Source organism: Urocampus carinirostris, chromosome 10 (genome assembly GCF_059441175.1).
Source record: "Urocampus carinirostris isolate Australia breed hairy pipefish chromosome 10, RoL_Ucar_1.0, whole genome shotgun sequence".
Lineage (NCBI taxonomy): Eukaryota > Metazoa > Chordata > Actinopteri > Syngnathiformes > Syngnathidae > Urocampus > Urocampus carinirostris.
In genome coordinates, this window is record NC_142358.1 from 17,089,593 (window position 1) to 17,113,133 (window position 23,541).

General features: G+C 38.9%; 2 protein-coding genes and 1 pseudogene across 2 annotated transcripts in view; 2 read left to right on the forward strand and 1 right to left on the reverse strand.

Moving 5' to 3' along the window:
- Positions 1-23,541, reverse strand: part of wdr53 (WD repeat domain 53) — a 206,053-nt gene that overhangs the window by 35,039 nt on the left and 147,473 nt on the right. The window lies entirely within an intron of this gene.
- Positions 1-23,541, forward strand: part of itpkcb (inositol-trisphosphate 3-kinase Cb) — a 36,680-nt gene that overhangs the window by 3,468 nt on the left and 9,671 nt on the right. The window contains exon 2 of the mRNA XM_088345476.1: positions 8,798-9,979. Coding sequence (XP_088201602.1) covers positions 8,984-9,979 — 996 coding nt within the window. The 5' untranslated portion in view covers positions 8,798-8,983. The remainder of the gene's footprint in view (positions 1-8,797; positions 9,980-23,541) is intronic.
- Positions 20,574-20,657, forward strand: LOC148357950 (U2 spliceosomal RNA; annotated as a pseudogene).

The window sequence follows — 23,541 nt, forward strand, 5'->3', positions numbered from 1 at the left end:
ATTATTTTTTGCTGGCAACTGTGTGGACAGCAAAGTAAGAATTTTATTGTGCAGGGAAACGAGGTTCTTTACTGTGCATATGATAATAAACACTTTGAATTGAATTTAGATTAAAAATAGACTCATCACAAAAACATCAAGATCGTTCTAAAACAAGATACCGGGAAAATATAAAGCCACATAGTTCACATAAGTTCTCTTGCAGCCATCACGTTCAATAATGATACGTAACCATGGTCTTCTTACAACCATGAGTGTAGTAAATCCAGGAGAGTAAACTATTTACAAATACAGAATAGTAAAACATGTTTTCTTTATGCCGTAGTGCAACCCAACGTGTGATTCACATTCATCTGTTTTGGCCAATTGCAGGCTTTGTTCCGCCCCTATAGCCTATGCGAGCCTGTAAATCAGGGGTGGCCAACCATTCAGCGACTAAGAGCCAATTTTTCGTCTGTGTTACTACAAAGAGCCACATCATAGTTGTTAACGGGGGCGAGTTGATTATTTTTTTTCTTTGTTACTAAAAATGCCACATTATACACATAAACATCTTTTAATCATGTACGCACGCATACACAAATCTCTACTCAACTAGATCTGATGAAAATAACCACACCAACATGATAATATCAATAATTTTCAACAGTTAACATTGTGAGCACTGTTCCAGATCCATTATCGACTTGAGGTCTGAGAGCTTGGGATAGTCCTTGTCCTTCTCTTCCATGAACAGTTTCACTGGATCCAAAAGCTCAAAGAAGCGAGATAGTACCTGGCTTTTTGACAGCCACCTCACAGTGCAGTGCAGCGGCAGGTCACCTGGAAGTCCTTGGTCCAGTTCAGCGATGATATTCCTGAATATCCTCCGGTTAAGCGCATGTGTGCAGATGAAGTTGACGATTTCCATCACAGGTTTCATGACGTTGTCAAATTTGAGTGATTTAGACACGAGTTGCTCCCTGTGGATGATGCAGTGGAAATCCCAAAAGTCTGGAAATGTTTGATCAGCTTTGTACAGTCCCACAAGCCCGTTCATTGATCCGATGATGGCTGGCGCTCCATCCGTAGCTCTTGCAGTTAGTTTGTTTGCAGGTCAGTGTGCAACTGTTATTCAACAGCTGCATTAATATCGGATATTCTTCGTTCCATACTGTGGCGAGACAGTTGAACATCTGATTTGCTCTGTTTTAGTTTGTTGTCTACAGGAGCCAAGATTTCGAAGGCGTCAATGACGCATTTTTAATGAATTCTCTTTCGTTGTATAGCTTTTTAGCCCGTGCTATGTTCCAAGCTAACTGATAAGAAAGCAAGCGTTACGGTCTCAGAGTGTTTCATAATTTTTTTGAAAGAAATGCAACTGTTTTTCTGCTTTGCTTTTCGTAGTCAACAACTTTTTCTTACTAAGTTCACTCCCTTTTGGAAATTCCTGTTCGATGTTAGGGTGGAGTGAGCTGAATTGACGCTGAAGATTTGAAGCTTTGAATGTGCTAATGCCGCGTTACGTTTAAGGCAGATACGCTTGCCATTACGTTCAATAAAATAATATAAACTATCCCATTCTGGCAAAAACGTCCTGTGTTCTTCTTCATATTTTAGTTTGGCTGTGCCTTTTTACCTGCCATTTTAAGAGGTAATTTCACATAAATTGACTACAATACATTTTGTCAAACAAATATTTTCTCGTCGCTCGTTTTACGTCACTAAAACAGACATTCATTGTCGGAGTGCCATCTAGCTGTAGGGAAGGCAAATTACAGTGCCGGCTAAACATTCTTGATGCATGTCATGTTACAGCTTCGAAAGAGCCGCATTAAACAAGTTTATAAACAGCTCCTAAAGAGCCGCATGAAACTAGTTCAAGAGCCGCATGCGGCTCGAGAGCCGCGGGTTGGCCACCCCTGCTGTAAATGATAGAAAGGATCCGCCCCCTTTCCCTCCGAATAACTTTAGCCATTAGTGACTTATTCAAATGATGATTGACACATTGGTTAGGAAATGAAACGTCAGTATATAAATCCCAGCATACACCGCGGACTACTTCGCCTTCAGGGGAAAATGTAGTCGGCGGTTGCTTGCCTTAGTTGCAAGACTTTGCGACTTAATATTGATCCATATATAAGGCGCACTGTGTTATAAGGCGCATGGTCAGCTTTTGAAAAAAATAAAGGCTTTTAGGTGCGCCTTATAGTGCGGAAAATACGGTACCTGTAATTTTAATGTTTTTTTTCTGAAACTAAACAAAATACAATTACATTTCTATGTATCCTCACTACGTAACACCATTATTCTGTTACTCCCCAACCCTGCCCATAAGGCCACTTCTAACAAAAAAAACACAGCTTAAGCTATAGTTCCGACTAAATAGATGAAGTTATAAATGTTAAATTCATCCAATCCTGTTTTAATATGAGCGTTGACATCATTCAATATTACAACAATTCTAGTTATATTGCAGTAATAATCGTCTTGTATCCTATTACTTTCATAATAGTATGGACTTAATACATCTTTATGCTTGAGCACTCTAATCAGTTTATCCTAGCTGATTTCCATTTCAAGTCAAGTCAAGTCAAGTCGCATTTATTTATATAGCCCTTAATGTCTCAAAGAACTGCACAGGATTACAAATACCTGGTCTTCAACAATCGTTGAAGTAGGGGATGAAGACTTTTCAAATGACCCATTTACTGGTTCATGGGTGTTTATTTGATTTAATAATGCCCATTGTTTTCCCATTTCAAACTGACAAACAGTTGTTTATCCAGTTCCTTTTACAGGAGAATTGCGTCTGCTCACCAATTATTGCTGCTCTAAATGATCTTATAATTACAGGCGTGCCTGTCATGATTCATGTGGTTGCGTCTTTCATCTGGTGTCTTGAAATACGGGACTGCTGTAATCAAATAGTACCTTACCTGTCATTTTAGTAAGGAAAATGCACTTCTGAATATTTTTTATCCAGACACAGGGGGGAGCATGATATAGAGCCTGAACTTCTTACAGCCTAGAAATGCATTCAAATGACTTAAACTTGCTTTGTTCATTTATCTTTTCCCTGATTGGAATATCCTTGAGTTAATTGGAGATAATTGGATTGAAAAGCACAACATCAGGGTGGGGTGCACTCTGGATTTAACAACCAATCACAGGGAACATACTTGTCGCACCATTCACACCTAGTAATAACTTCAATGAACACAACATGCATGTCATAAATGACAAAGTCCTTTCCATGGCAATCCAAAGTAAATCTTTTCAAATAATACAAATGACTTTTCTTACATGTTTTGGAACTTTGGCGTTTCATTTTTATGGTAGTACTGTATTTTTAAATGCCAGTTTCAGGCAAAACAAGTGGCAAAATGGCGGCTACCTTAGATGATTGAAGATTTTGCTGCTTAACTCATGAGCACACCGTTGTATGTTGTTTTTAGACTATACAAGACTAACATGTTATTATATTTCCCCATATAATCCTGCATTTTTCAGGTGGTTAGAAACCTTGAAAAGTATGAGAACCACTGACAAAGAAGGATTTCCTTCGGAAATATAAAGTTCTTTGATTATGTATTACAAATGTCAGTCTTAATCTAAATTTGGACTTCCCCCCTCAAAATTCATTCTACAAAGTATGGAAGCTTGCAATTATGTCACAATTACGACTTTTCTCCCTTCAGAAATAGAAACTAAAAAGTCAAATTAAGTCCGATAAATTCAGAGGGACTTTCTTTAACATTTTAACTAAGTATGGATTGTCACGTTTTAGTTTTTAGTTTTAGAAAAGTGCTATACAAATACATTTTGATTTGATTTTAGTCACTTCAAGTCTTCGTAGTTTGTATTCTTCCTTGTGCTTTGCAGCACTTGTTTTTGGTTGTACTACACCAGGGGAACAGCAAACCAAAATAGAGCCATAACAGACAAAAAACAACAACTACAAAAAAACATGTGTAGCCACAATAAAATCACAGGCCCTGTAAAAATCAAAACAAAAAAGAATCATAAATTAAGAAATTAAACAAACATGATTAAATAAAAGCAGTCACGTTTTTCAATAACACAACACTCCTAACTGGGCTTTTTATCTTTTTTACCAGGTATGTTTTTTTCTGTAATATTTGTTTTGTTCTTCTGTTAACCGCTTGGGCTGTCGGTGCACCAATGAGGACGTAACTCTCGACAGCCTGAACCACTGTTGATGGTCCCTGGCCTGCAAAGTTGGCACCAGTCCGTTCCTTAATGTTGTCGGCCTAGTTCTTTTTCAGTCATCCTCGCCTCCTGCCCCCTTGAACTGTGCTCTAAAGAATTATCAGTTTTGATGTTGTGACGTGACCATACCACTGAAGTTTTAGTCTGCACACAGTTGACAACAGTTATTCGTAGTGTCCAATCTGCTCTCTGATAGTGTTGCGCACTGTTTTGTTTTACACATGAGCTAAGTAGCTGATACCTAGAAGTTTTGCTGTGAGAGTCCATGTCTGGCAAGCCTAGAGAAAGATGGAAGTAACCAGCGCTTGCATTAGGTTAGTGATGTTGTGTCCCCTAATACTGACTGTACATTCATGTTGCTCAAGAGCTTTGGACATTATCCTCTCCAGGAAGATGTTGAATACATGTGGAGAGAGAATGGAGCCTCGTCTCACACTGACTGTGGTTTGAAACCATGCTCCAATGGTTTCATTAAACGGTACCACATTGGCATACAGTTGTTCAATGGTCTGAACTAGTCTCTGGCCCATGTTGTATTTCCGCATGGTGGCCCATATAGCGGCTTGGCATACTCTGTCAAACACCATCTTGAATTTAACAAAAACATGATAGAGGTTTCTCTGGTTTTGTTAAAACTACTCACACAGGATGCTTAGATAAAAATTGGTTCGGTGGTGCTCCTTCCCTCCCTGAAACCTACCTCTTCTTCGGCTAGAATGTTTTCAGCTTATGGTTTCAGTTCATAAACTTATTTGCATGGTTGATGGGCATAGTTGACGGTTTCCTTTTTTGGGTGGCATAATTACTAGAAATTTTGCCCATGCAGATGGCCACTGTCCTGTTTGCCAAATATTTATGCAAATATTTGTCAAAATGTCTAAAGTTTGCTCACCGCAATTCAATACGAGTTATGATGGGATTTAGTTGATTCCTGAAGACCTTCCGTACTTCAGTGAGTTAATTGCTGCCACTACTTCTTCTCTCAGGATAGGGAAGTCTTCACTTTTCCCTGGGCTGGCATTCTTAAGGACCTATGGGTCTCCTTGTGTCAAATGGTTGTAGAGTTTGGAGCAGTATTCTGTCCATCTATTCATGATCTCTTTTTCTTCAGTTATCTTATTCCCTGCCTCATCCTGAATGCTGCTGACTTTTCCCTTTTTTGTATGTGTGAGGTATTTTACAATCTGGAAGGCTTTCTCTGAATCTTCTATATCCGAGCACTAAACTTTGATCCATTTCTCCTTTGCTTCTTTAATTTTCTTGTCGGCTGCTTTATACTTGGCTATTCCTCCAGTTTTTTTTCTATTTTAGTTCTCTTTTCATGTCACACTGTTGGAGAATTTAGTTTGGAACCCACAGCTTTATCTTCTTCTTCTACAATTTCTTTTGCATGTTCATTCATTGTCTACGAGAACTTGGTGGTCAGGGTTTCAATATCTTTGTCTAAGGCGAGCAAAGGAGCAAATTTCCCGCCGATAAATGTCTGGAAGCTCTCGACCACCTGTGGGCCTTTCAGTTGCTTAAGGTCAAACTTGATCTGTGGGTTCCGTGACTAATTGACCTGCTGGAGGCGAACGCGTAAGTTCATCATGACCAGGTCATGATCACTTCCCACATCAGCTCCTGGATATGTGTGCAAGCTTGCTGTCTTGATTCCACTTTTGAAGCGTTTTGAAGCACTTCTACTCTATAGCATATGAATAACCTATACTTTTCGTGGACAATATCTCTGTATTATTTGTGATTGCAACATCCTTTGCTGTCTGGTAATCCTGAAAGGGGATGCCACATGTGCGGTCCCTTCTCAAGGTTTCTTCATTTTCCTCATGTTGAGGTTTTTGAGTTTTTCCTTGCCCTCATGTTGGTTCCAGATCAGGGGATGGTGTAATAAAAGTCTGAAAAAATAGTCTGTGTAATAACCTGGGAAGCGCTTTGAGACTTTTTGTTATTAAGGGCTATACAAATAAAAATGACTTAACTTGTCTTGTGGAATTAGGATGTAGTCAACCTGAGTTTGATGGATTCCATCTGGGTGGTGCCAGTGCATTTTCTGGAGTTCTTGTTGTTGCCAAGAGTATTTGCCGGCGCCAGGTTATTATAGTTAACTAGTTCAAGAAGCCGTTGTCCTCTTTGATTGGTTTGGAGGGAGGAGCTTTTCCCACATGTTTTCTTCCAGTCTTTATAAGTATTTCCACCAATTTAGGCGTTCCAGTCGCCTTGCACGATGATGATATATTTTATTTGGTGTTTTGTCTATGATGTCTTGTACCTGGGCATAAAAGTCTTCAGTTTCTTTGTCATTGTGTTCTAAGGATGGTGCATAGGCCTCGTGACTTTGACAGTGAATGGCGAGGCACTGAGGTGTATTGTGATGAGCCTGCCTGTGATTGGGCAACACCCTAATAAAGAGGCCTTGATGTTTTTGTTTACCAATAATTATACATGTGCTTGTTAGCCTCTAGACTACAGTAGAAAACATGCCCCTCATCAGTTGTCAACTCTGCAAAGTTTTTCCCTCGTAGACCCAAAAGGTTTCAAGAGTATCTTTCCATCTCAGAGATGACTTCTTTCAATATTCCTTGTTGGTTCAAGGTGTGGATGTTTCATGTGGCAGTGGTAAAGGTGTTCCTACCACGCAATTTAGGTGTCTTCCTACCAGTCACACACTTATCACCTCTGACCTGTTCAAGCCTAGATCTTAACAGTTCCACTGAGGTTGCAGAACGAATCTCAGGGGGAAGAGCATTCCATAGCACTGGGGCCCGAATGGAGAAGGCTCTCAAACCTGCGGATCTCTTCTTGGCTCTTGGGATCACTAGTAGACCAGCATTTTGACCAGTTAGCACAAGGTGGCGACGACCAAGCTGTATCAATTGTGAGTTGTTGTTGTCGATCATGTAGTTTGTCTTGGTGGCGCCCATTCCTCTCCAGACCGTTTTTTTATTTGGGTAGGTGTTTGCTCAACCACATGAAACAGATAGCACTGGATCCCATGGTTACCAGTAGCATGGGAAACCTCCTGATCTGACCATGCGTACATCCAACAGACAAAAGAAACACAAGTTAATACAACACAAACGTTCTCCATATTTACAGAACCATTTAGTACAATTCAACATACAATTAACACAAAAGGTTCTATAACAGAACAATTTTCATCTCAGAATACCCCAGCAGTAGCATAATATTAGCTTAGCGTCAAAATCAGGTCGTTAGCTTACCAGCCCTGTACCCTTGTGAAGAGTCAACATATTAAACTAACACAAAGTAGCCCCACACTAAACGTTTTCCAACTTTACACATACGATGGTCTACACAGAAAATCTCAATATTGGCTTAATGTTAGCATAGCGATCATGTAGCACTAGCTTCGCATAGCGATCACATAGCGCTAGCTTATCTCAATATTAGCATATTGTTACCCATGAACTATTGGGTACAATGAACAAAACTGACGCAAACTAACACGGAAAGAATGTTTTCCATATTTACAAAGATTAAGCTGTTATGGAAGGATAAACAAAATGATACATGGTGGACAGATTTTGATGTTTGTCCCCACAGCACCATGAAGGCGCTGCTCTGCTTACATAATAATAATAATTTCCTTGTATTGTCATTCTGTGTAACAATGTACACAGAACGAAATGTCGATTGCACCTGACCCGTTGTAGCGAGCCGATGCAGCCGCAGCCAACAGAGGGCGGCGCCGACCTAACCCTAACCCTAACCCGGGGCGCGAACCACCGACCTCCCAGTCTCAAAGCGGGCGCATTACCATCTAGGCTACTGAGCTGGTACATTACTACTGCAGAAATTTCTTAGATTAGATTCCCCAAATATAGCACATTGAAATATTTGGGTATCACGTATGCCACAATTTTCTTTAAAAACAAACCATAATTTGTCGCAGTAGTCTTCCATTCTTGGGCAAAGCAAAAATATATGCATGTGTTTTTACATTTTTGATTTTTTTCTGTTGTTATTTTAGTAGTATTTTTCTAGTATTTCTGTAGCAGTATTTTTCAAGTATTGCAGTTGCAGTATTTTGTAGGGTTTTTGTAATATTGGTGTGGTTGTATTGTAGTATTTTTGTAGTATTTCTGTAGTGGTATTTTTTTAATGTTTTTTTTCCTGTGGAATCTGCAAAGTATTCCAATTAACCTAACATGCATGTTTTTGGGATGTGGGAGGAAACCGGAGTGCCCGCAGGAAACCCACGCAAGCACGGGAAGAACATGCAAACTCCACACAGGGGGGTTGATCTCATGACTTCAGAACTGCTGCACACGCGCTAACCACTGTGCCTCCGTGCTGCCGGGATCCAACCAACTTTATTAGTACTTTGTTTACTAATATATATATATATATATATATATATATATATATATATATATATTATTGTTATGATATCTTTCCCATTTTTGTTTGGCGGGCCGGATTAAAACGGGCCGTAGTTTGTCCACCCCTGATGGAGGGTTTCAGTTTAAGATTTAAGATGAAAACTCCCTCGTAATAACTGAAATCCATTGTCTTTTGCCTATGCACGTCATTGCAAATCAACAGGGTCTCTGTTCTTCCACAGATGCCAGCAATCTTATGCAAGACGACTGGTCTGAATGAGGAACAATGTATGATTTTCCAGGACCGGCGTGACTAATGATTCGCTGTGTACGATTTGGAGAGTCACACTACTTGAGTTTTTCCAAACCATCCTACTTCAAACTCGCAGGGAGTGTCTGTGGAGTTGTTCACTTCAACGGCGAGCGAGATGGGCCAAACTCGCTCGCTTCCTTCGAGTTCAAGCACCTCCACCTCTACCGCCTCCGACACAGAAACATGGAAGGCAAGCGAGACGGATCGAAGTAGATTAAAAAGCAGAGGAAGGGTCATTACAATCAGGATAAAAGGGAACCCGATGAAAAGACAAGCGCTCTCGTGTTTGGGAAGGCGAAAGCGCGACAACCGTTCGACGCCAGCAGAGCCGAACCGCGGAAGCGAAGCGGGCGAGCCCGCCGCCCGTCACGGACGCAGAGAGGGAAAGTTAGCCCGGGACGAGGACGTGTCGGCGGCAGAGGAGCAGCGTGTCGCCGCGGAGAGTTTGTACGAGGTCCCGCTGCAAGATGTAAACCTGAAAACGACGCTTGATCGGAGTGAGAAGCCGGCGATAAACGTTGAAGACTGCGTGGAGACGAGCACCCCCCGGAAGGACAATGCATCTGACCCCCCTTCTAAGGCCATGAAGGATAAGAAACCGGCGGAGGAAACCCACGGTCGAGAATCCAGCAGGGATGAGCGGACTTTAGCAAGCTTGCCGTCTGGTGATTATGTCAATCAACCAGAGGAGTCGATCACAATAACAGAAAGTGATCTTATTATCCCCCCCACTTCGTCCGAATACGTAAACTGTGACTCGGACACCTCTCGTGTCCCGTCCTATCGCGGCCCCATTCCGAAACTCATCATCACACGGGACCCAAGTCCGACTCGCTCCGAGGGGTCGCCAACCCAACTCAGCATCCGCACCGAGCTAAGCACCGGCTGGGGCTCGGAGCTGCACCCGTACGACGAGTCTCCATGCTCGGACAGTGGCTGTGGAGGCTCCCCGGCGCTGACGCGATCTCCCAGGAAGTTGTCCAACTCGTCTTCCCTCGGTTTGTCGTCCGCTTCGTCTTTCGAGGAGTCCGAGGACGACTACGCGGGTAGCGACATCGAGTCCAGCTTGTCCCCTAGAGGGTCTCTGTGCACCCCGGAGGACGGACCAGCGGTGAGTGCTCTCTAAATCACATACCTGTCAAGCTCCAGGGCTCCATGCCCTTACAAACTCGTATTTTCGCTTACAGAATACAAAGTAATCTTACACCATATTTTTTTCCCAAACGTGTTTATTCGTGTAGTTTAACATGTTATATTGTACATGTTGTTCGTTATATCATATATATTGTTAATTAACATTTTGTTGTGAGATACTGAGTTGCTCGACATGAATAAGGTTTATTATGTGTCCCCTGCCCACTGCCCGGAGATGGCTGGGATGGGCTCCAGCACTCCTGTGACCCTACTGAGGATACGCGGCGTAGATAATGGATGGATGGTTTTATATAAGTATATATTATTATACTGTACACATAAATACCGTAATAATTATTAATAAACCATATTCAACCCTGGAAATAACTTATTTGAACTGTTGCCTTTAGGTAGGTGATTTAGGACCATCAAGTCTAGACCTAATAGACAGGAAAAACAGCTTCTACCAAAACAAAATAATCAGCCCCAACACTGTAAAATGATTGAAACACTGGTTACCATGCTTAGAGAATGTGCAATAATGAGAAGGGATGACAGAGTTATTTACTTATTAATGTTTATTTTATTTGATATGACTTATTTGAATACTTTTACTCTTTACTTTTTATTTTAAACTGGTATTTTTTTCTTATATGTTCTTGCACCATCAGGGCAATACATATTCTATTCTATTCTATTCTATTCTATTCTATTCTATTCTACAACCAAGTACAACCTAGTAATATTACAGTAACAACATGGTATTAACTTTATATTTTCTTTAGAAATGCATATCAAGCTCAGATACTTTTTTGCTTGTTAAAAAAAACAAATGGCTCTCATTCAAAAAAAGAATGGTAACCCCATGTTAAAGGGAAATACAGTTTAGTAGTGTTTGCCTATGAGGCTCAAAATAGATTGCATATAATTGTATAATATAAATGTGCTATTTATGACTACTGGAGTGCAGACAATTATTACGAGGAATGCTATATTTTGAATCGTAAATGCAGTTGTGCATTGTGATTGGCTGACAACCAACCTACCCGCATTTAAACTCTGCTAGGGATGGGTTCCACCTCACCTGCAGGACAGGCGTTGGTGTCAAGTTTGACAAGTGGGAAAACGCATTGATGTGGGTCTGCTCAACAGTCACAAACTAAAGCTTCTGGGTTCAATTTTAAGCTATTTTGGACCATGTTGAAGTATCCTTCAGGATATTATACCTACACTACGCTCAATGCTGTGTCATCTGTAAGTAAATGAGTTGACAATTTTTAAATGCTTATCCGTGGAACAAGTTAATGACTGTAAGTGAAATGTTGTTAAGCAAAATATTACAATGATGGGAAATACAAGACTATGGTATGCTATGTAAGTCTGTTGTTTAGTTAATACCTTAAGGGTCGTCAAACTTTTGAACCGAAGTCCTTTATTACCGCTTGATTAATGAGAAATGCTGTCATTTTGCTGCACAATTCTGAACTCACTAATGTATCTTAAGTCATAATTCTTTTTTTTAATCTATGAGCATACTTTGATACTTTAATTTTATTTCTTATGATTATTTTGAAACAAAAAAAGGCAGTCAGCAACACTTTATGATCTTTGTTAGTATTTTCAAATCACTAGTAAACTATTTACAGAACCAATCCTTGGGCTACTCAGTGGCACCTTATTGCCAAGACCTGTAATACACAATCACCCTGGTGTTGCAATAAGTCATTTGTAAACCAAAACCAAAACATAAAACGTGCATCTAGATTGCAGAAATAAAGCTCAGATTTCATGTTAATTAATCAGTGACACGACTATCACATTTTGATGACTAATTAACTGTACTTAAAGTTTAAGGGTTGACATGAGAAAAGGAAGACCTTTGCACTTAGTTAATCATTTAAATAATTTACAGCAACATATCCTGATTCAGATTACTTGCATTAATGTGAGTATAAAATTGTAACCCGTGTGTGTATCTTTTGGCAGGCATACATGTGTCTCCAGACACGATAGGCTAAGGTTGCTTTTGTGTTCAAACTTTGGAGGAATATTACAGCCACATAGGCTCACTTGTAAAAAAATGATGGCAATTTGGTGCCCTGGCCTCGCAATCTGTGCAATTAATATCAATTTATGATACTTAAAGCCACAGTGTGTAATATTAGACCCATTGATGGCACTGTGTTGCCAGATAAGAGCCATGGCCTGGGACTGGACAAACATGGCGGAGACTTAAGTGGGGACTCCACTGTGTAAAAGAAATACAAATTTCTCGACCGGATGATTTTTTTCTAAATAAGAAATTAGCATTGATATGATGGTTCATGTATTTAAGCCTAATACTCAAATCAATGTTGTTGATTTTTTAACCGAAAAGGTTTTTGTTCTACTCCGAGGCACCAAATATTACACACTCTCCTCTAAATTTAGAGGTAAAATGTTTATGTTTCCAGGGAATTCTGTCAAACATTAAATGAATCACACGGACAATAAAAAAATTCTACAAAGGAAAACCAAAGCGGAGATTTAAACCCAGAACATTAAATTGTAAGCCAGTATGCTAATCAACTATTTCATAGTTGCCCTCTTTAAATAAACTACTCGCATACCCTGATCACAAAAGACAGTTTACTCATTGAGCCGGCTTCTTCCATGACGCAGTAACATTCTCACCCAACATGAAAAGGTGACTGGTAGATTAACGCTTAACAATAGAACTTCAAAACAAACGCTTCCAATTGTTCACTCTGTTAATATGTGGTGGTGACAAATATGGTGTGAGATCATTGTATCATTCTCTCAACACAGTGGTTTTGATGCCTGTTTTTAGAGTTACAATACAGGTAAAGAAAATGCACTTGACGTAATCTTTTTATACAGTATAGGGTTTGTTTATGTGTGTTTGGATCAACATAAATATTGGCATACGGTCCATGTCTTAAAGTGTGAGTTGGCAACAAATTGGTTTCGTTTTGAAACCTTATACATGAGTGCACGTCGTCAGTCTGCATTGTTCCGATTCAAAATGAATCACATCACTTCCCTAAAAAATAAATTATATTTTTTGTAATATCCCATAGGCGGAAATGTTTTGCTTATTTTACACGTATTTGAGTTCTAATCAAAATATTTTAACTTGTATTTATAGTAAAATAAAATAAAAATACTAGAAGATGGCTTTTTTTGGGCGGGGAGGCCGCAGTAGCTACAATGAGCAAAGTTAACTATAAGCTGAATGAGATCATTTTGCTTAGTTTGAAATAAACTTTAAGTGAGCAATTGTTTGTTTGCAGTCTATGCCCGTGACTATCTATATAATTGGTTGACTCATGACACTGGGTGTCCGTGTGTGACCAACATCATGTAATTTAAACTTTTTATGCTGGACTCGTTTTGTCAGTCGCGCTGCCAAATCTTGTTTTTTGCTATTTCTTCTTTTACAATTGACCACAAGGTGCATTCTCAGACGCAAAAAGTTTTGTTCTTTATTCAAAGGAAATATAAATATTCTTCATGTGAATTTTTCCATTAGGTCTGAATGCTTAGGTCCACTTGAGAAATTCTTGGAATGACAAGTCACTTTAGCAATGGGGTGGAAACACTCAAAACAAGATTCCTCGACTAGAGACATCTTTACAAGTCCACCTTGGTGAAATGTGATATTATTCTACCTTACCTACAATTTTGAAAACATTCAAAATCCTGTTTTGTGTTCCATTAATGATCTTATCAACATGTACTTTAAATAAAGCCTAAATAGAGTTTTCCAGTTTGTTACTGGGGTTAGTTTTTGGTTTTCTTTTGATCTCAATCTGATTAACATTGTGTTTTTAGAATATATAATAAAATGAAAAATCTGTTTTGTTCATCTCAATGGGTGCCAATTTTAGCTGGAACAGAATAGAACAGAACTATCTCTATTGTCATTGATTATGATTTAAGTCAAGTCAAGTCATGTTTATTTGTTTAGCCCTTAATCACAAAGACTCTCAAAGGGCTGCACAGACCACAGACTATTGCAAACTACAGACTATTATTACACCATCCCCTGATTTAATATACATTGTTTACAACAAAATCAAACATGGCTCTTCAGTATAAAAATGTAATAAATGACTTAAAGAAAATGTTACGATTATAGATGCGCAATATTTACAGGGCAGTGCTTGTAGATTAGCCTAAGTTGAGAGTGCATCAGAAAATAGTGCAATGAAAAAAATAGTGCAACGTCATTAGTCGCAAAATATTTCCAAAAACGAAGAATACAGAAATAAAATATAAATAGAAATTCTTCTTACTGGTCTTGAGCCTTCGCTCTGAAAATGCTGGTCTACCAGTGATCCCAAGAGCCAAGAAGAGATCCGAAGCTTCGAGAGTGTTCTCCATTCGTGCCCCGGTGCTGTGGAATGCTCTTTCCCCTGAGATTCGATCTGCAACCTCAGTGGAAATGTTTAAATCTAAGCTTAAAACACACTTCTATTCTATAGCATATGAATAATCTATATTTTATGTTGACAACATCTGTGTATTATTTGCCCTCATGTAGACTTTAGATCAGGGGATGTTGTCATTATAGTCTGCAGTTTGCAATAGTCTTTGATCTGTGCAGCCCTTTGAGATTATTTATGATTAAGGGCTATACAAATAAACATAACAAACTTGACCTGACTTTACATGGGCAAGATCTTTTTCGACAGTTTTGTCATAATGTTCAGGGTGATGATGACTCTAGGGAAGAAACTGTTTTTTAGAGGCTGCAGCCAATGAGTGGACAATGTCATTTACTGGCTATTGCATCCACGGGCAGGAAATGAGCAACCTGTGCGCACTTGAGCTGTTGTAACAAACAGGATGACGTGTTCCCGTTAGTTTCTGATAAGAGCTTGGGGTTTAATGGGCACATTGTGTCCTATTCCTAGCCAGGTTAAAAAAAAGACGTAGTGTCCAAGTTAGAGAGGGTGTGTGTTTGACAGCTAAATGCAGCCTCAAGAAAGCTTCGGCCTCGTTGTCAAACCAGTTACTATCGGTCTGTTGTGAAGTCTGCAGGAACTTGTTCACGCTTGCAGAGATGCACGCAAAACATTGATGTGATGGTGTGCCGTACTCTTTGAGTGTCGCGAGTCTGTCATGGAAACTTGAACTGTGGGCAAAGCCAGTTGCTAGGCAGCACCTTTTCCGTATATGGGATTTTTTTTTTTGCTTGTCATCAGCTCAATTCAATTCAATCAACTTGGCCAAAGAACTTTGCATGCTGCTCCCTATTATTAGAATGTTATCTGCAGTGTGTAGATTTTATTTTATATTCATAAAAGAACATTGTGTAAGATATGTGTAGTGCAACCAAAAACGAGTGCTACTAATCACAAGGAAGATAACAAATAATGTAGACACAAATGTCTTGACTTAGCAGTATTTCAAAAATGCTTGTTTAAATGATAGTTCGTGTGTTTTAATTATTATTCAATTACATATTTTTTGAAATAAAATACGTTTTTTTACCCCTTGAGGCACTAAATAATGCTCAATGTCAAGGCATATATATTTGTACAGCCCTTTATCGCAAAAAGTCTCAAAAGTACAAAGCACAACAACAACAAAAATAACTAGTAAAATACAACATCACATTTATAAAATATTTTTGTAAGAACAAGAATATTTCAAGCAAAATGTGGAATCCAAATGCCAAATATGATTTATATCATTGATCATAATATTTTAACGTAAAGTCAAGTCAAGTCATTTTTATTTGTATAGCCCTTAATCACAATAAGTCTCTAAGGGCTTCACAGATTAGTACACTATGTTACACAGACTATTTTTCAGCCGACAAGAAGAGTAGGTTATTATTCATATGCAATGGAGTAGAAGTGAGTTTTAAGTTTAGATTTAAACATTTCCACTGAGGTTGCAGATCGGATCTCAGGGGGAAGAGCATTCCACAGCACCGGTGCCCGAATGGAGAACGCTCTCGAACAAGCAGAACACTTCTTTGCTCTCGGGATCACCAGAAGACCGGCACTCTCAGATCGTAGGCTTCGGACCGGGACATAGGGGCAGATCAGATCTGAAAGATAAGAGGGAGCAAGTCCATGTATGATTTTGTACAATACTAAGAGAACCTTGAAGTCACATCTTTGGCTAACTGGGAGCCAGTGCAAGTTAGCCAAAATCGGTGTTATGTGATCGTACTTTTTTGTCCTAGTTAAAAGCCTCGCTGCGGCATTTTGTACTAGCTGAAGAGTATTGATTCTGGACTTCGGGAGACCGGAGAGTAGTGCATTACAGTAATCGAGACGGGAGGTAACAAATGCATGCATAAAGTTCATACTCAGGTAAAAAACTAAGAGGGAGCTAGATAGCTAGCTTAATGAGTAAACACTATCTAAATAGCTAGATGACTAGCTACAAAGGAGGCCAAAATTTTGCTAGATAATTCGCAAAAAAATATAAAATGTTAACTCGATAGTATGCAAACAAATGTAAAAAGAGTATCATATGACCTTTCAATGTATTTAACCTTTAGTTAAAGTTAAGGCTGGGCGTTATGGCAAAAAATAAAATAAAATGTTTATTTTATTAGTCCGTGTGGAAGATTTAAATGATACAAAACACAGGGTTTACAATTATTTGAATACGTTTTTGATTGATTTAAAAACTACTGCAAAGTGTTCAAAGTTGAAACACATAACAGACAGGGCTTAATCCAAAAATATTTTCCCTTGGTTTATAAACAATTTGCAGGAATGCCACAGTTAACTAGTTGGTACTTATTGTCTGATAGTTAGTACCTGCTTCGAGTAATTCAACTCGAATCAGTGGATTTCTTCCATCCATCCAATTTTCAATTTGACATTTTTATAAATGATAAACAAACTTGACTAATCACCCAATCACTGTAAAAGTAATATTTCCTAGCTGAATATTACAAGTGTAACCATCATCATGTGAAAAAATGTTGTAAACCCAGGTAAAATTATACAATCAGAACATACATACATTTTGTGTACATCTGATGCTTCAATTTTTACATGAATGAATACTTATATTTAAATAGAATTGTCCTTATTGTCATTACGACGATAGCAACGTAGTTTACATTGTTTACAACGAGATTAGACGTGGGACTCCATGATACAAATTTAATAAAAAAACTTGAAGAGAAAATAACATTAAATAGAATATTATAATAAATCCTGCGTGGGTTCAAATCCAGCTCCAGACTTCCTGTGCGGAGTTTGTATGTTCTCCCCGTGCTTGCGTGGGTTTCCTCCGGGCAGTGAGTTGTCTGTCCCCGTGTGCCCTGCGCTTGGCAACCAGTTCAGGGTGTCCCCTGCCCACTGCTCGATGATTGCTGGGATGGGCTCCAGCACCCCCGCGAGCCTACTGAGGATAAGCGGTGTAGCTGATGAGATGAGATGAGATTATAATAAATCGTGGGTGGCACGGCGGCTGGGTGCTTAGCATGCAGCCTCTGCAGCCTCCCGTGGGGAGTTTACATCTTCTTCCCATCCCTGCATGGGTTTCCTCCGGGCACTTCCTCCACATTCCCCAAATAAAACATATAAGATAAAACAAATATTAAAGAAGTTGTAAATGCTTCAAAAAAGTGCAATGAAAAATAGTACAATGACATTACCAGTGTAAAATATCCATCCATTATCTGCACCGCTTATCCTCAGTAGGGTCGCGGGGGTGCTGGAGCCCATCCTAGCCGTCTTCAGTCAGTGGGAGAAAACCCTCGCAAGCACGGGGAGAACATGCACACTCGGCATAGGAAGGCTGGTAGCTGTATTTGATCCCATGACCTGAGAACTGTGCTGCAGATGGGCTAACCTCTTAGCTGCCATGCCGCCCAGTGTAAAATATGAAGATAGAATTTTTTATAAGTAGGCAAGATATTTTTTTTTCACAATCCTCTGTGCTTGTTTAGGGTGGCCATTGTTCTGTAGAAGAACATGTCCCGAAGCCTGTTATTCCCTGTTTTCTCTTCCCTTCACAACCACACTTGAGGTTTTGTACATATGCACATTCAGTGTTTTTACTGGCTCCATCAAAATTCAGAAATGTGTTAGAAGAGCAAATGAAGACCCCTAAGCAACACATCTGACATCTACTTATGGTGTAAGCGACAGGAAGGAACCCTGTTTGTAGTGGTAGACTTTTCTGTTTCAAGTTAAAACCATGTCTGCAGTGCTAAATTTTGGTGACTTTTAAGATGATGAAATGTTTCCAATGCACTGATGCAATTGTATAAACTCCTCAGACTAGCCAAAATTGGTAATCTCCTGAGTAAACTTCTCTAAAACAGAGTAACGATTAGCAGTCTGATGTCTGATTGAAAAGAAAGTATGTTTTTCCTGTTTTAAAAAATGTGTTTACTTAGAACTACTCAAATGCTGGATAAAAAAGCAGAACAGCTTGACATTAAGAATATATATTATATTCAGATATCATTTTTTTCCCGATTCCATGCATCACAATCTAATATCCATTTGGTATGATTTGACTTGATCAAATATGGGAAAAATATTTGATTTGTCAGACTGCCAGTATTGGGGGAAATTTTGCATCAAACATTTCTGAAGTTTTTTGTATTTATTTTTTTATTTATTTACACCTGGAAGAGAAGCTTAGGAATAGGTGTAATCCTTTCTACGTGACCAAATTCTTAACAAGCAATTATGCCTAGTCCTAATTATTATCTGAGAGCACTTATTTACATTTCGGACTTGGGTAGGCAACAGCCATTCCAAATTGAATTTAGAAAAGAGGCAAGATACACCACAAACCATTGACATCAGGGATGTCGACTAGTCAGTCGCCTGCAACCTTACAGTTAGTGGCACCTTGATTGATTTTTATTTATAAAAAAGGTTTTCGTTTTTCTTTACAAACTGTGACATAAATATACTTCTAAAGTCTACAAATTACATCATGGTTGATCACTTTAAAGCAGTGGTGTCAAACTAATTTCGTACGGGAGCCACATGGTAGAAAAATGAAATTATTGGCATAAAAAGTGTGCCTAAGCTGGAGGGCTGGTGGTCTTTCAGAGGCTCACAACTAAATTATGATTCAGGGATGTAAGATTTGATTATAAAACAATTATTCAGTTTCCCCCCTCCCCAATTTTTGTTCATCGAAAATATTTAATCTCCTGCAATGTTAACGAACTGCATTTGTAAAGAAAATGAAAAATAAAAAAGGGGGAGGTTACAACAATTTATTTCCACCAAAGTTTATCTAACTAAGGGAAACTCATGCAGACTAGACTGTGAAAACAATAGCATACAAACACAATTTTCTATGATTGAGTTAATGACTTAAAAATCTTTCTGCTTTTCATGTTTATTTTTTATGAAAATGATTACATTGATTTAGGATTTTTTCTGTTAGATTTTATATACAGTATATGATAGAAAAGCGCAAAAGTTTCTTCAAACGAGTGCAAAGACACCCTAGGGCTATTTTTTTAATTTTGTGTTTTTCGTATTGCCTTAAAACGCACGTCTGTGAATTATTTCTAGTAAAATAATCTCAAAATGGGATTCTCAATGTTCTCTGGTTGATCGTAGTTAGCCAATACAACTTTGGGAGTGGCACCTGGCTTTGGCAACATCCAAGGGACATATTCAAAACTGCAAGTCATTGTTTGACGTCCATTTTGCTCTTGTGCTTCTCTTAGACTTGCCTCGCGGGTCACATAAAATAATTTGGCAGGACATATTCGGCCGGCAGGCCATGAATTTGACACAGGATATATATACCCAGTAATTTCAAGTGCTTTCACAGTAAAATATTAATATGATTACAGTAGTCACTCGCCATAACGCAGTTCCTTTCCTTGTCTCCTAGCTTAATGGCTTTGGTTAGTGCATTGCATTCTGCAGTCTGATTCCTAATCAGGCTCCCTCCCTGCTTTTCCACTTTGCGGTAAATAAGTTATGTTTTAATGTGTACTTTACATGTAGAGTAAACCAGATTTTATTTGTTAAAAAAACAAATACTTTGGCATGTAAAATATAAAGCTTTTCTCCAGTTTCATTGTACTGTAGGATATTTCAGCGCAAAATTGGAAACAAATAAGTTCACTTTTTCACAGATTTTACTTGCACCCTGGCAAAAAACGTGGGATTACTTTATAGCTTACCCTTCACGCATGGCCGATGCCTCTTATTATAAAATTAAAGTAATTAAGTGGATAAATTTCAACCAGGAAGTAGGACACCTTGTTCAAATCACCATACCTCTCCCCGGCAAAGCAATCTCTGGCTTTCGTGCCAGACTTGCGGTGCTTTAAAAGACAAAACACTGTCAGAACTTACAAATATTCAAAGGAAAAGCTCTGGCGTCTGAATGTCGCTTTTATTTTTCAGTTATGTTCCCGGATGTTTGATGTCTTTATACTCAAGTCTTTCAAATGAGCTTTACTTGATAACTGCTAATTATGTGACCATCACGAGCAGAACAGAGTTAAAGAACTCTCAATAAAGAGTATTTTGAATTTCTTTTAGTTGTGGCAGCACTGAAGCAGTCTTAGGGGGGGTGCTCATACGCGACGTATGCTTATATTTTGCATTTTGGAGATGGAATATGAGCTTGCTCTGTCCACTCCATGCATCGGCCCGGTATTGCAGTACCTCCGGGAACGGTGCATTCGCAATGATCGCAGTAAGGCTTTAGGGCTAGGACCTTAGCTTGGCCTTTTGGCTGAGAGTAAGTGTCCCGGCTCCTAGGCTTTGTAGCATATTATGAACTGACCGATAACGGATAATGGATAATGAATAACGAAGATAGATCAATAACCCTTAAAAACCCCAAAACCCCATACTGAATGTGCTTAATTGCTGTTGAGATTGTCATGATTGTTTTCTGTTTTTAGTGTCAATAAATTTGTTCAAACCAAAAAAAAAATACTGTATAGGTACTTAGTTATTTTTGGTTTTGCTGGTCATTTTGTCTCTTCTTTATATTTACAATCCTTTCATTGGATAAACTGGAGAAGTCGAATTCATTTCTTGATTTGGGTTGCAGCTTGTCATTAGGGTGGCGTAGTGGCTCCTAAAATCAGGCCAGTTGTGAACAACTGATGCAAATGACAAAAGGAAAAGGCATTAGGTTTTCGCTGATTCTCACACTATTTTTATTCACTGTACCAGATATGAATGTTAATTTTGTTGTGCATTTCACATGTTACAACCGCAATAAATTCTATTTTATTCTTTTTTATTTTAAGTGACAAGTTTATCCTGTAAGTGACAAACTTATTGTGATTGTAACATGTGAAATGCACAATAATATTAACATTAATCTCTGGTACTGTAATTCAAAATAGTGTGATAATGAAGTAACATTGAAAATTTAATCGATTTTATCTATACCAATAGTAGTACAGTGGTTTGGAATAGCTTCTGGCATTCACGACACGGGTACGATTCCTGTTGCATCCAACCGCAAACTTTGAACTGAGAAAAAGTGAAACCAAATTTGTAACTGATTTTTAATTAAAAACTTAGGGGTGCACGTTACAAATGAGTGCACGTAATACACAAAAAAATCAGGTATTTTTTGAGACTTAAACAAACGGGATGTGGTTTCGATATCAGAGAGCGCCAGTCGTCATTGCTTTTGCTGATGATGGTTGTTTGACAGGTTCCGCTTACAAGCACGTACATACGCGCATGTTTTTCCATAACTCGAGGGTACACAAGTTTCTTTCAGTTCTTTCAACCTCTGCTCAACCCTCAACGTTTGCATAACTCGCTCTCCTGTTTGCACCAACACACATGCCTCCTGTAGGTTTTACACACCGCTGTGGAATTTGCCACAGTGGGAGGGAATTGGAGGTCTGCAATTCTTACCCCCACTTCATTGGCCCCGCGTGGGGGCTCAGCATGGGTGGGGGATTATAGGTTGAGGAGGAACAAAGAAGACGGTAGGGATGGTAAGGAAACAGAAAGGAAGACCAGTAAAAGAGGCAAGAAAGCTTGCCTGAATATCAAGCCCTGACAGAGAAATACGGCTCAGATATTGAAACAGCGCCAATAGTGTTTGGAATTCAACCGGGGGAAAAAACCCGTGGGGGGCTCTGTGTGAAGATTTGACAGGAGGATTATGGAGCCAACTACACAAGCCTGCACATGTTGACCGGTACAACATCCGAAGGCGCTTTAGTTAAGGAAGAGCAAAATTTATGTTTGGGGAGGATTCTAGGACAAGAGGGACCCAACCTGCCTTGCTCAGTCCCAACACTGGAGGACCTTTACTAACGGTGAAAAAAAAACCAAGTTTGTTTGCTATTTTTTTTGCATATTTGTGCAATGGACATTAAGTCCATTGGTAACTGTTGAAGAAATTGAACTATTCTGACATAATGCTAAAATGTTAGATCCTGAAAAAAATGCATGAGAAAGTTAAATGATGAGCATGGTCGGGATGTTAGCATGTCTGTAGTCCAATAATCTGAATAGGATCAGAACATTGAGAATTTTAGGGTTTTGTAAGGACCTGTAAGCATGCACAGTTTTTAACTTTCCATAACTGTGTTTAGTGCATTGTCTTTACCACTTTACTGATTAATTACTTGATTTATGTTCTATTGCAGGGGTAGGGAACCTATGGCTCGGGAGACGTATATGGCTCTTTTCATGAGTACATATGGCTCAGAAATAAAATGTAACTATTGCACATCTCTCTGTGGTGTTCCAAAGTCAAGTGATTTTATCCCGATTTTGGTCCATATAAAGCCGAAGCAACTTAATGCAGAAGTTACATAAGAAACCAATTAAACTGATAAATAAAAACGCTGGCAAACGACTTTGATTGGGTGATCAGTACAGGTGGGCGGATCCCTGCACACAGCGCAAGGCACTTCTTTCTCTCTCTCTCTCGCTCAGTGCAGTCTACACCGAAAGTGAATATAACAATATGCTTATAGTTTGCAGTAATTTGTGACATTTTTACAAAAGAACTTTGCATGCACATTGTTTGGAAACCGTTATTAAGGAGAAATTTCATGGGGAAACAGAAGGTGGAAGACAAATTGTAAATGGCATATTTACATTGATTTGGGACACAGGATTTGGCATTATTATCATTTCATAGATTTGATTAAATCACCAAATGACACACAGTGAAATAAAATGTGCTGAACAATAAGCTTTTGTCTACAGAGCGTGTTCGGCAGTTTGCTGAATTTTTTCTGAAAATATATGGTGTGGCATTCTCAATTTCTTTTTAAAACATTTTTTGCTTTTATGGCTCTTTTGGTCAAAAAGGTTCCTGACCCCTGTTCTAGTGTATTAATCACGTCACGCTGATGCTGAGGCAAAATGAAGTGTGGCTGTATTTTCTTTCAAGGCAAAGTATGTCCAAACGAGTGTGCAAATGCAATTGGAAGTCAATATGAAAACCTGAATCACAAGCAATAAGGATCCATGAAATGTTCACCCAAGGTGAGCTGGAGCTTTGGTCACAATTTGGTGTTAAAAGTTCAGAAGGAGGTCAGGCTTTTCAGCAAAATATTCTGCAAGAAGTTTG